The 14,102-nt window shown below is 34.2% G+C and overlaps 1 protein-coding gene across 10 annotated transcripts in view; it reads right to left on the reverse strand.

The window, feature by feature from the left end:
• DZIP3 (DAZ interacting zinc finger protein 3) overlaps window positions 1–14,102 on the reverse strand; it is a 177,227-nt gene that overhangs the window by 16,192 nt on the left and 146,933 nt on the right. For all 10 annotated transcript variants that reach the window (XM_077118451.1, XM_077118456.1, XM_077118455.1 and 7 more), the window contains 3 exons: window positions 11,490–11,558; window positions 2,199–2,295; window positions 412–515 (listed from right to left, as the gene is read on the reverse strand). In XM_077118451.1, the coding sequence (XP_076974566.1) occupies window positions 412–515; window positions 2,199–2,295; window positions 11,490–11,558 (270 nt within the window). The remainder of the gene's footprint in view (window positions 1–411; window positions 516–2,198; window positions 2,296–11,489; window positions 11,559–14,102) is intronic.

The following is a 14,102-nucleotide window of genomic DNA, read 5'->3' on the forward strand; positions in this document are numbered from 1 at the left end:
ACTGGCATTTCCCTCAGTATACTACAAAGGTATTTAATATTAAGCATTAGAAAAGATAACCATAGAAAGGAGTTTTCCAATTAGAATCCACCTAATTTTGTAAATGTCTGATCTTCACGCATGTATCTGGCTGAGACTTTTGATCTATCTCACTATGAAGGAAGAAAAATATTGATTAGCAGAGATTACTGCACTCAACAGACTTTTCAATGCTTTGGCTGAGGCAAACAGTAAAAGCATCAAAGTGACTAAATGACTTCTGAAGTTTCAAAAAAAACGGGGGGGTGGCTTCTTCATTCCAAAGACTGTAAAGTCATATCTGTAAAACACATCACAGATTATATTCAATGTTGGAGCCATTTGAAGATATCTCTGAAATCAAGATGCACCAAATAAGAGGGGAAAGATTACCTTGCTGCCATCTGAGTCACTCGGGCAAGCTGACTGAGACACTCTTTTTCAGTCTGCTCCAGATGAAGCAAACCAAAATCTCTACGACACTGTAAAAAATACACCTGCAGATTTTTGAGAGAAAGAGAAAGGGCTGATGGTGTCCTTTGCACTTGTAAATAAACATATTCTTTTCTCAAGTAAATTTTAAGCTGTTTTTCAACTTCTTCCAATAGCATCTGGGTTTCTTGACAATTGAAGACATATTATAAAAATTTTTCAACCCATGCGATTCTAATTTTTATATTCAGTGATTTCTGGGTTGGTCAACATTCTAATACATCAGTTCTAAAACCTGCACACATACTGGAATCATGTAGGAAACTTAAAAAATAAAGATGATTTGGTCCCAGAGATCCATCACCAACAATTAACATGGTGGGTTAATTGTTAACTCACTAAGTGTACTGGGAGCAACCTACAGATAGAGGTTTTTAAAAACTCCCAGCAAAGCTTGTGAACACTACGAAGAAGTTCTGCTATCTTCTCTTTTCTTTTTTTTGCCTGATGATGGTACAGGGAAATAGTCAGATCACAGAGAAATGTAAAGTCTTACTGGGCTTTAGACGTCATCTAGTCCAGATTCCAAAGGAGGAGTTCTTTTTGGACATTACTGATGCTTGGTCATTTAGCCTCTGTTTTCATCCCCAATCACTCAGTATTCATTAAAGATGAGTTATTATACTCTTGGACAGGGTTAAGCATTAGAAAGTTCTTCATTTATAAAATTAATAATTTTAGAAATTTTCCTTCTGACTAAAAGTAAAGAAAAACAAGCATACAGACGAGCTTTTTAAAAGATTACACCTTAAGGTAATCTGAGCTGCTTCTTTTGTTAATAATACTTCACAAGGTATTCTCCAGGGACTTTTGGCTCAGATATCATTCCTTTGGATGATAACTTCAGGAATCCCAAGTACTCTACTAGAGAATAGAGCTTACCCGTGACAGCGGTGGGAAGGTATTATAATGCTTTTAATGTCATCAAGTGCAACAAAAATTTGAATCTTTTTGTATACCAAGTTTGGTTATCTATAAACAAAAATTGTATTCAAACATAGAATTATATTTCTTTGAGAAGCCCAGCTGTACGGTTCTAACCTAACCCAGAAAAAAATTGGATGACTTTCTGGGGTCTGAAACATAAGCTGCCTTTAAAATTAGGGTACATGATATATCTGTGTTTGGGGAAGATCAGGGTAAGAGAAGAAGAGACAGTAAGAATTATGGCAGTAAGTAAAATGTTATTCTTAAAAATTTGGTTTAGTGACCTGGCTTTGTCAGGATTTTCCTAACATGCCCATAATTGCAATACATACTGCAGCAGACCTATTTCTTAAGAGTCCTTTGAGGAAAAACAACATGAAATCATCAAAATCCAAGTATTCATTCATGTACCAATGAGTCAAGAGTTTGAGTTCTGTTTTCCTGGCTGATCCTAAGATGTTTTACTTCTGTTTATTCAAAGACATGTTTTTTTCATTTTTTAATATTTTAATTTTTTAATATTTTAATACACGAATTGACAGGTAAGACTTCCCTCTCTTACTCCAACATGAAATCATCAAAATTCAAGTATTCATTCATGTACCAATGAGTCAAGAGTTTGAGTTCTGTTTTCCTGGCTGATCCTAAGATGTTTTACTTCTGTTTATTCAAAGACATGTTTTTTTCATTTTTTAATATTTTAATACATGAATTGACAGGTAAGACTTCCCTCTCTTACTCCATCCCCAGTTTTTTCTTACCTCAGCTGTTAAAGCTCTGCTAGTTTCTGCATTTAGTTTGTTCAAGTATGTCTTAATTGTGCTTTCCAGATTATGCTTCTCCATTTCCCACTGAGATCTGAAAGGTATGATCATTAAAGAGTCAGCATCAAGGACAGCCTCTTTCATCTTATACAGAAGGAAGAAAGATACAAGCTATATGAGTGGGAAATTATTTCTTGGAGAAGTATACAGCACACACAAATAAAAGAAGACATCATTTAATCCTTACTGTTCATTCTTAACTATAATAAAAAATACAGAGATTTTAAGGTTGTCAATATAGGGATAATGATGAAGAGCCTGGCTCTGAAAGTAGAGTTACTTGATCCTGACTCACAGTTCAATGACTCATTAAATGTGAAACCTATGGCAAATTACTTAACTTTATGCCTCAATTTCCTCAGATGTAAAAATGAAGAAAATCACAATACCTACTTCAAAGAGCTGTTGTGAAAATGTATTGAGATAATATATGTAAAGCACCTATAACAGCACTTAACAATCAGGCACTAAATAAATGGTAGCTATTATCATTGTTAATAAATTCTACCATAAAATACTTTCTACAATTTTTTTTTGTATCTCAACAATAGCAGCCACAAAAGTTTTTATTAACCCCAAATAAAGCTCAATTATTGCATTAAAATATTATATTGGTTATTTCAGTGCTAACATTCCAGAATGAAGCACTTAGAATGAAAACAAATCCCTATAGCCTGAGAGAGGGGAAGAGAGACGGTGGTGAGAATTGCCATGTGAGTAGAAATTGACAGATAATTTCTATGAGGTTTCTTTTTTCCCCTAACCCATTTAGCTTCTTAAGCTTGAGTGCCAAAACTCTAGAGTATACAAACCAAATTCTGCCTTTAATGAAAACAAATAATCAAAAATAAAAGATTTTAACTCAGACTTTCTAAACACTATGCTCACTGTTCTATTATTAGAAACATCTGGTGCTTGAGCATATGACAAATACTGATGGCAAACTTGAAACAGTACCACTAAGATCTAAAAAAAAATTATAAAATGATAAAACAAATCTACTAACTTAATACAAGAGAAATGCATTATTATGCCATTAAATATTGCACAAAATTTACTTGCAGGAACAAAAGAAAAATAAATAAATTAGACTTCATCAAGACAAAAAATTTTGTGCTTCAAAGAATGCCATCATGAAAATGGGAGAATATATTTGCAAATCATATATCTTATAAAAGAATTGTATCCAGAATTAAAGAATTCATACAATTCAATAGCAAAAAGGAAAATAACTAATCTTTAAAAAATGGACAAAAGATTTGAATAGATATTTCTCCAAAAAAGACACTTAATGGTTAATAAGCATATGAAAACATATTCAAAGTCAAAAACCATTAACGAAATGCAAATCAGAGCCACAATGAAACATTACCTTATACCCACTTGGACGGCTAAAAATCAAATCAAATCAAATAAATGTGAGGATGAGGACAAAATGGAACCCTTATGTACTGGGGGTACTCTAAAATGGTGTAGTCACTTTGGCAGACAGTTAAGCAATTGATCAAAATCTTAAATATAGAGTTAACACACAACCCAGCAATTCCACTCCTAGGTTGTATATACCCAAAAGAAGTAAAACATATGTCCACACAAAAACTTGTACATGACTGTTCACAGCAGAATTATTTAAAATAGTCAAAAAGAAAAAACAAACCAAATGTCCATCTATCAATAAATGGATAAACAATGTATAGTATATCCATACAATGGAACAGTATTCACCAATAGAAAGGAATGAAATTCAGATGCATGCTATAGCATGGTTAAACCATGAAAACATTATGCTAAGAGAAGGAAGCCAGTTACAGGAGGTCATGTTATAAGATCCCATTTATGTGAAATTCCAGAATAGGCAAATCAATAGATGCAGAAAGTGGATTAGTGTCTGGCCAGAGGCCAGGGAGAGGAAGGAATAGGAAATGACTGCTAAAGGGTACAGGATTTGAGTCTGATAAAAATGTTCTAAATTATAGTGGTGATGGTTGCACAATATTGTGAATATACTATAAACCACCGAATTGTACACTTTAACAGTGAATTTTAGGCTGCGAATTACATTTTAATAAAGCTGTTAGTAAAAATTACCTACAAGTGAAAATGTGAATAAGGGATTGTGGGAAGATAGGAAAGTAGGAAGCTCCAGGGACTCAGCCCTTCCACCAAAACAACTATTAAAGAAGTAGGAACTGGAATTGTCTGAAACAGCTATTTTGAAATGCCAGAGACCAGAAGAACACAGTACAGCATCCAGAGAAGAGTGGGAGGAAGAGGCTGACACATAGGTAAAGAACACTTAACTGCTCTCTCCACATGGGCTCTAACAGCAACCATCTTTCACTCTTCTAGCAGACCTCTATGGGGTCCAGCCTCTGGCTAGCTCAGTGGTAACAGAAAAAGATATAAAAATCCTCTTTTCCAAGATCAGGAATAGACAAGGCTGATCACTAATCATGGTTTGTTTGTTTTTTAAGTGAATTTGGATTGCCCAAGGCCTGGTTCTATGGGCAGCCATTGTTTCAAACTCTCCTAGACTGGCAGCCATTGTTTCAACCTGCCGGGACAAAGACAACGACAGCCATTGTTTCAACCCACTCAGGACAGGGGCATTTGAGACTTAAAAACATTGTGCTTTCTTGGGACTGTGGTGGGGGAGGTGTGGGAAAGGGGGTACAATTAACTGTAGGGCTGCATTTGCTGGATGGGCTATGAAAGCTCAGCTTCAGGGAGCTGCCTGTGGAGCTCTTGCCACCCCTCCTGATCCCCAGCCCACAACACTGTAGAGTCTGCACCCTATTTGTGGGTTCCTGACCCTGTTTTGGTTGGGAAAAACTGATTTGGGAAAGTCCTATTTGGTGTGCCCCCCACCCAGAATTTGTCCTCCAGACAAAAGCAGCTTTAGACAATGGAAGAATATTTAAAAGTATAGAGGTGGACAGTCTGTGAAAAAAGCCTAATAGCTCCAAACACCCTAGAAAATAGAGCAGACATTCAAACTCCTGTGAATAAGGAAACTCCAAAACAATTAACAAGCAAAAGCCTAGGACAAGACAGAGGCCCTGAAAGACAGGGAAAGTCCTGTACACTGCATTCGCCTTGGGCAGTCTTTCCTGATAGGAGGGTTGAAGTTCAAGAAAACCTCTGTCTTATTATCAACTGGTTATAAAACCAAGAAACAGACATCTCAGGGAGTAAACCCCAGAGTTAACATTTAAAAATATTAAAATGTACTGTATGTAACAAAAGAACCCAAGAAAAACAAAGAAATAGGAAATGATGGTCATTCCAAAGGAAGAGGGTAAAAATGCAGAAAACACTAATGAAGCTGAGAATGAGGATATACCAGATAAAGCCTTTTTTAAAAAAATGAACCTAAAAATGTTCAAGGAGATGAAGGAAAATACAGAGAAAGAACAAATGATATCAGGAAACCAACGAATGATTAATATGAGAGTCTTAGTAAAGAGATAAAAGAACTAAACAGAATTACTGGAGTTGAAGACCAAGATAACTGAAGTGAACAAAGCCCAAGATAATTGAAATGAAAAAAAAAGCATCACGATGAGGAGCAGGGAGAAAAAAGAAATATTAAAGATGAAAATACTTATGACACCTTGGGGACCCCATAAAGCACACAAATATATGCATTATGGGAGTCCCAGAAGGAGATGAAATAGAGAAAGGGGTAAAGAAATAAGACAGAGAACTTTGCAAACTCAGCAAAAGATGTGAATATGCACATCTAAGAAGCCCAGGGAATACCAAATGAGATAAACATGAAGAAAAACATACCATGTCATATAGTGATCACACTACCAAATGTGAAGAACAAGGGGAGCTTTTATTTTTTATCTTTTTTAACATGGGCAGGCACCAGGAATCAAACCCAGGTCTCCAGCCTGGCAGGAGAAAACTCTGCCTGCTGAGCCACCGTAGCCTACCCTGGGAAAAAGTTTTGAAAGCTGCAAGAGAAAAGCAATGTTAGTATAAGGGAGCCCCAATTAAATTGAATGCTTATTTCTCATTAGAAACCATGGAGGCAAGAGGGCAATAGGTTGAAATAGTTAAAGTACTAAAAGTAAAGAAGTGCCAGTCAAGAATTTTATATCTGGTAAGAGTTTCCATCAAAAATGAAGGAGAAATTAAGACCTTCTCAGGTAAACAAAAGCTGAATGAGTTTATCACCACTAGACCTATTCTACCAAGCAATGCTAGAGGGAGTTCTTCAAACTAAAAGGAAATAAACTACATAGTGGTTCAAAGAGGCCTAAAGAAATAAAACTGGTGGTAAAGACAACCATTTGGGTAATTATAAATGCCAGTATTATTGTACTATGTTGTTTGGTATATAACTCTACTTCTTACTTCCTACAGGTGCTAAAATGAAAATGCATAAAAAAGTTATGATAAATATAGGTTTTTGGACATATAATGTACAAAGACATATGGATTACAAGTACAAATATGATTGTTATATATTTAGCATATTAAATTTAGTATATTAAATTTTAACCCCATGGTAATCATAAAGAAAACAGACGAAAAATATATTCAGATAGAAATGAGAAGGTACTCAATATGGTACAACACAAAAAATCAAATAAATACAGAAGTAGGTATTAATGGAAGTGAGGTAAAAAAATATATACTTACAAGGGCTAAACAACAAAATAGCAGAAAAAAGTTATGTACTATAAGTAGTGACTTTTAATATATGTGGATTAAATTTTCCAGTCAAAAGGCATAGACTGGCAGAATGAATAAAAAAGCATGACACCACTATAGGCTGTCTGCAAGATACTCACTTTAAATTTCAAAGATAAAAGTGGGTTGAAGGCAAAAGCATGGAATAAAATAAATTATGCAAGCAAGTTATAACCAAAATAGATAAAATGGCCTTTAAGTCAAAAACAGTTATGAGGGACAAAGATGGTCATTAAATATTGACACAGGGAAAAATTCATTAGATAACAATTGAAAGTATAATATAAATATTACATGCACCTAATAGCAGAGCTCCAAAATATATGAAGCAAATATGACATATTTGGTGGTGGAAACTGGTGGTTCTACATTAATAGTAGAAGACTTTCAAAAATGGATAATTAATAAGGAAGTAGAAGACTTGAATAATACTCTAACCAACTAGACCTAGCATATATAAAACACTTTACCCAACAAAAATGTAATACATATTCTTCTCAAGTTCACATGGATCATTTCCCCATGACAGACCATATGTTGGGTCACAAAACAAATCTCAAAAATTCTAAAATATTGAAATCATGCAATGTATATTCTCCAATCACAATGGAATAAAGCTAGAAATCAATAATAGAGGGAGAAATGGAAAATTCAAAAATATGTGGGAATTAGACAATATACTCTTAAAGAACCAATGGGTTGAAGAGGAAACCAGAAGAAAAATTAGGAAATATCATGAGGCAAATGAAAATGAAAATACAACATACCAAAACTTATGGAATGCACTGAAGGCAACGTCGAGGGGAGAAATTCATAGCTCTAAATGTTTACATTAAAAAAGATTAAAGGCTTCACATCAGAGACTTGACCTTAAAACTGAAGAATTAGAAAAAAAAGAGTAAACTAAACCCAAAGTGAGTAGAAGGAAGGAACAAACAAAAATGAGAGGAGAGATAAATAAAATAGAAAACAGAAAGACTAAAGAGAAGCGACAAATAGTTGAAAAACTAAAAGTTGCCTCTTTGAGATCAATAAAATTGAAAAACCTTTAGCTAGACTGACAAAGAAAAAAAGAAGGAGGATACAAATAATGAAACTCTGAAATGAAAGGGGCATTACTACTTACCCTGCTGAAATGAAAAGACTGTAAGTGGATACTATAAACAAATGTATACCAATGAATTATAACCTAGATGAAATTGACAAATTCTTAGAAACACACAAACTACCTACACTGATTCAAGAAGAAATAGAAGATCTTAAGAAACCAATTACTAGTAAAGACATTAAATCATTAGTCAAAATCCTCCCAACAAAGAAAAGTCCAGGACCTGATAGCTTCACAGGGAAATTATACCAAACATTCCAAGAAGAATTGACACCAATCCAGCTCAAAGTCTTCACAAAATTGAAGAGGAAGGAACACTCGCTAACTCATTCAATGAGGCCAACATCACCCTTGTACCAAAGCCAGATAAAGATGCCATAAGAAAAGAAACTACAGACCAAATATCTCTTATGAATATGGATGAAATAATCTTAAGCAAAATACTAGCAAACAGAATTTAACACTATCCAACAGCCTATTAAAAGAATGATATGCTATGATCAAGTGGGATTTATCCCTGGTATGCAAGGTTGGTTCAACATAAGAAAACTGATCAATGTAATACACTACATTAACAAAATGAAGTGGGGGGGGGGCACCTGATCATCTCAATCAAAGCAGAAAAGGCAAAATCCAGCATCACTTCATGAAAAAAATAAACACTTAGAACAGTAGGAATATGAATGAAACTTCCTCCATATAATATAGGGTATATAGGAAAAGCCCACAGTTAACATCCTACTTAATGGTGAAAGAACTAACATTTCCCTCTAAGATGAGGATCAAGACAAGGAAACCCACTGTTAGACTGTAATTCAGCATTGTACTAGAAGTTCACAGTAGAGCAATTAGGCAAGAGAGAGAAATGAAAGTCATCCATTTCATGGAAAGGTAGAAGTAAAACTTATCCTGTTTGCAGATGACCTGGTCTTATATACAGAAAATTGTGAACAACAAGGCCACTGGAACTAAAAAATGAATTCAGCAAAGTGGTGGGGTAACAAGTCAACGTGCAAAATTCAGAAATGTTTCTATTTACTAGTAATTAATAATTTGAAGAAGAATTTTTAAAATTCCATTTACACAACAGCAATTAAAAAATGAAATACCTAGGAATAAATCTAATGTAGGATATAAAGGACTCATACACAGAAAAGTAAAAGAAATTGCTACAATAAAAGCCAAAGGAGGCCAAAATAAATAGAAAAACATTCCTTGTTCATGGATTGGAAGACCAAATATTGTTAAGATGTCAACTCTAACCAAAGTGACTTAGAGATTCAATGTAATCCCAATAAAAATTCCAAAAGCCTTCTTTGCAGAAAAGGAAAAGCCAATCATCAAATTTATATGGAAGGAAAGGGCCCTAAATGGCCAAAACCATCTTGAAAAAGAAGAATGAAGTCAGAGCACTCATACTTCTTTATCTTAAAAGTAATTACAAAGCCACAGCAATTAAAACAGCGTAGTACTGGTATAAGGACAGACATATAGACCAAAGGAATCAGTTGAGAGCTCAGAAATTAACTCTCATATTTATGGCCAACTGATTTTGACAAGGTGGCAAAGACTACTCAATTGGGGAAGAACAGTTCTTCAACAAATGGTGCCAGGAAACCTAGATGTCCATTTGCAAAAAAAAAAAAAAAAAAAGGACCTCCCCCACCTCACACCTTACTCACAAATCAACTCAAAATGGATCAAAAAACTAAATATAAGAGCTACCACTATCAAACTCCTATAGGAAAATGTAGGGAAGCATCTTCAAGACCTTGTATTAGGTGATGACCTTAGACTTTACACCCAAAGCACCAGAAAAAAAAAAAAGAAAAAATAGATAAATGGGATCTCATCAAAATTCAAAACTTCCTTCCCTCAAAGGACTTTATTATGAAAGTAAAACAGCAACCTACACAATGAGAGAAAATATTTGGAAACCACATATCCAGAAAAAGTTTTAATATCAAGAATATATAAAGAAATACTTCAACTTAACAACAAAAAGACAACCCAATTTAAAAACCGGACCAAAGTCTTTAATAGACATCTCTCCAAAGAAGATATACAAGTGGCCAGAAAGCACAAGAAAAGATCACAACATCATGAGCCATCAAGAAAATGAAAATCAAAACCATAATGAGATACCATATCATAACCAGGAGAATGGCTGCTCTTTAAAAAAACGGAAAATAACAAGTGTGAGAGAGGATACTGAGAAATAGGAATACTGACTTAATTGTTGGTGGCAATGTAAAATGGTGCACCATTTGGAGGAAGATAGTTTGGCGGTCTTCAGTAAGCTAAGTACAATATTACCATATGACCTGCAATTCCACTACTTGGTATATACCCAAAAGAGCTGAAAGCAAGATCTCGAACAGATATTTGCACACTGATGTTCACAGTGGCATCATTCACAATTGCCAGAAGATGGAAGCAACCCAAGTGTCCATCAACCAATAATGACTAAATAAAATGAGGTATATACATATACAATATGGAAAAAAAGAACGAAATTCTGATCCAAGGGATAACATGGATGAACCCTGAAACATCATATTGAGTGAAATAAGCCATACATAAAAAAGGAAAAGTAATGTAAGATCTCAGTGATTTGAAAGAATTAGAATAAGCACACTCATAGAGTTAGAATCTAGAATATAGGCTACCAGGGGATGGACTGGGGACAGGGATTGAGAAGTTAAGGCATAAATATATAAGACTCCTATTTGGGATGATGGGAATAGTTTGGTAATAGATGGTGGTGATGGTAGCCCAATGTTGTGAATGCAATTAATAGTCCCAAAATATGCATCTGAATATGATTAAAAGGGGGAAGTTTTGGATTGTATATATGGTAACAGAATAAAAACTAAAAAGAAAAAAACCATGGAACCACACTATACAAACAGTGAACCCTAAGTTAAACCATGGACTTTAATTAATAGCACAATTAAAACAATGTGCTTTCATCAATTGTAACAAATGTTCCATACCAATGCAAGTTGTTGTTGGTGGGATGGAGTATAGGAATACTGTATTTTATACATGGTTGTTCTATAAACCCACAACTTCTCTAATAAAGAAGAAAATATGCATCAGAATAGAACTTAATCAGTTTCATAAATTATCAATATCTAATAGTCTTAAGTAGGTTACACATATAAGAACTGCTAAGCTGTAGTCCCTGTAGTATTTGTTGTGGGACCTTAACTTTGCTTAGCAGTTTCCTAAGGCCATAACTAAAGTGACTATACCTCCCAATTTGCCTAGGATAATTCCAGTTTATACCTACAGTCTCAGTGTAATTAATAATATTGTTCCTTTAAATGCTCAAAAGTGCCCTTTTGCTGAGGGAAATGCACAGTTTGAGAGAAGGTGTACCCAAACAAAACAAACTTGGTTATGGCACATACTTCTTCATGGAAAGTTGCTCCTTGAGGTTCTTGATTTCATTATCTTTAGCATGGACTTGACGCTGTAATCTAAACAAATATAAAAGTCATAAAATGTTAGAAACTAGTACTCATTAACACAGTCGGAACAGCTCTGCATGTAGCTGAGGAAGCACCTATGTCAATATTCATCCATAAATCTTGACTTTGAAAACAATTATAGGGCTCTTTATACTGGATTCTTCTGAAATTTATATTTCCTGTTTCTATGGTCAGACTTTCTGACTTTCCAAAGAATGAGGAACACAGTTCTAACCCAGTAAATTAGAAAACCATAGAGAAGCAATGTCTTATAGTTCCATATCAATGATTTTGAAAAAAATGTCTATCAGCTTTTTGCATTTTAGAATACCCACTAGAAAAAGGAGATGCTGTTTTTCTAAGCCTGCTGAGGGACTGAGAACTTTAAAGAGACATATCAGGTCATGCAAACTATCAAGAATTTTAGGTCTGAAAGAAATCAGACCTTAAAACGGAACTAATGAAGCTGCATGCAAATAGGAATTTTAATTAAAACTATAAATTATAACGGGGGGGGGGGGTCACCTGACCTAATACTGGGAAGATTAAGTTAGAAGTTTGTATAATTGAGAGAATGTAACCTTTTAAAAACTGGTATGTGAGAAGTTAGAAATGCAAAGCAATGCTTTCTGCTTGACATAGATTCACATACCATTTCTGATGTTCCTTCCTTGTGCTGTTGTGATTCTTTTTACAACCAAAGGTTTTCTAATAATCTGTTAATTTTGATTTAATATGAAAAGATAGAGAACAAAACCATATTTTTCTTTAAATTTCTGATATGTTCAGGTTCTTGGGATACATAGGAGTTTTGGTTAACAGAAATTAATAGAATGGCTGAATTGCTCACTACTAGATTTCAGAGGCTACCTACTCACTTTTCCTCTAATCTTTTTAGAAGCTGCAGAGAGTTATAATCAAAGTACAGTTAGACTGAGAATGCTGTAAAAAGGAACCAGGCTTTTTCCATACAAAATAGGCCATAGTCTCAAGTAGAAAATAAGATATACAAGCTTTATGTCACTTAGTACACAGGGTTAAGTATTGACAATTATATTAGAGAGAGTTGGAAAGTAAGAATTTTTATAAGACTGACATCTTCCTTTCCTTTGTACTTTCATTATTTCAGTATTTTACCAAGCTCTAGTTTAGAGTGGGTTAATAGAATTGACAGAATTGGTGGAGAATTCAGAAGACCTGGGTTCTTAAATAAGAGAGAATAGGGTGGGCACAATTCCTATCTCCCAGTCCAGACATGAAAGAACTATATATGTTCAGGTAGTCATAACTTTGGAGTTATATTTCTCTCACGTTTCACACAATAATGCAAATTAGATTTTCTTTTCTAAAACATCTAAAGTTGAAGTTCACTCAGACTGGCTGTCAAGTTTATTATATGGATTTCATAAATAAAAGTTTCTTGGCATTTATAAATGCATATTGTAATATATGAAAAAAAATGTCATTTATCTAAATTCTCTTTGTCAACATACCAACAATCATAAAAACCAAAAACCAAAAGCATTTACCAAACACTTACTATAGACATGGTATGAGTTAGGCCAAAGAAAGTCAAATTTTGCTCCCTACTAAATTCCATATGCTACGGTGGAAAAACCAACATCTTGCAATGAATGCTTATTTTTATCACATACCTGGAATATGTTCAAGTAAGTTAAACAAAGAAAAGGTTCAAATGCTTATATGAGAACACACATAGTGCTCATACTTTCCTCTCTGCCTTGGATACCCTGTCTTTTCGTCTGTCTCATCTTACCTAGATTTCAATGCCTACATCCAATTCTATCTATTCAATGAAATTCTTCCTTTAAAAGAAGTTCTTTCTTTATCACCAATTGAAAATACTCTCTTTAACCTACAAAATTTATATTAAGTATAGCCCTCTTTGACCCTTATTTATATGTGCTTGCTTTTTAATTAAACTTGCTATTTTTGATAAATGTAGATTCACATGCACGTATAAGAAATAATCCAGAGAGCGCGTGTACCCTTTACCCATTTTCTCTCAAGGTAATATCTTGCAAGCTATAGTACAATACCACAAGTAGGATACTGACATTGACTGAGTCAAGATATTGAACAGTTCCATCACTACAAAGAACCCTAATATTCCCTTTTTACAGTCACAATCACTCTCTATCTCTCCCCTCCCTCTTATACCTGCCATCTAGCAAGAATAATTGGTTCTTCATTCCATAATTTTGTCACTTAAAGAATATTATTTAAGTAGACTCATATTATATAGTTCTGGTGGATTGTTTTTATTCACCTGCAGTTTCATCCAACTTGTTGCATGTATCAATAGCTTGTTCCTTTTAATTTCTGAGTACTATTGATGTAACAGTTTAATATTCGCTAACTGAAAGACTTCTAAGTTGCTTATACTTTTTGGCTATCATAGATAAGGCATTTATGTACAGATTTTTATTTGAGCATAAATTTTCATTTCTCTGGAATAAATGCTCATGAGTACAGTGCTGAGTTATATGGACTATCCTGGGTCGTTTGGAAATTTTAGTTTCACATAAAACT

This window comes from Tamandua tetradactyla, chromosome 10 (assembly GCF_023851605.1).
Source record: "Tamandua tetradactyla isolate mTamTet1 chromosome 10, mTamTet1.pri, whole genome shotgun sequence".
NCBI lineage: Eukaryota > Metazoa > Chordata > Mammalia > Pilosa > Myrmecophagidae > Tamandua > Tamandua tetradactyla.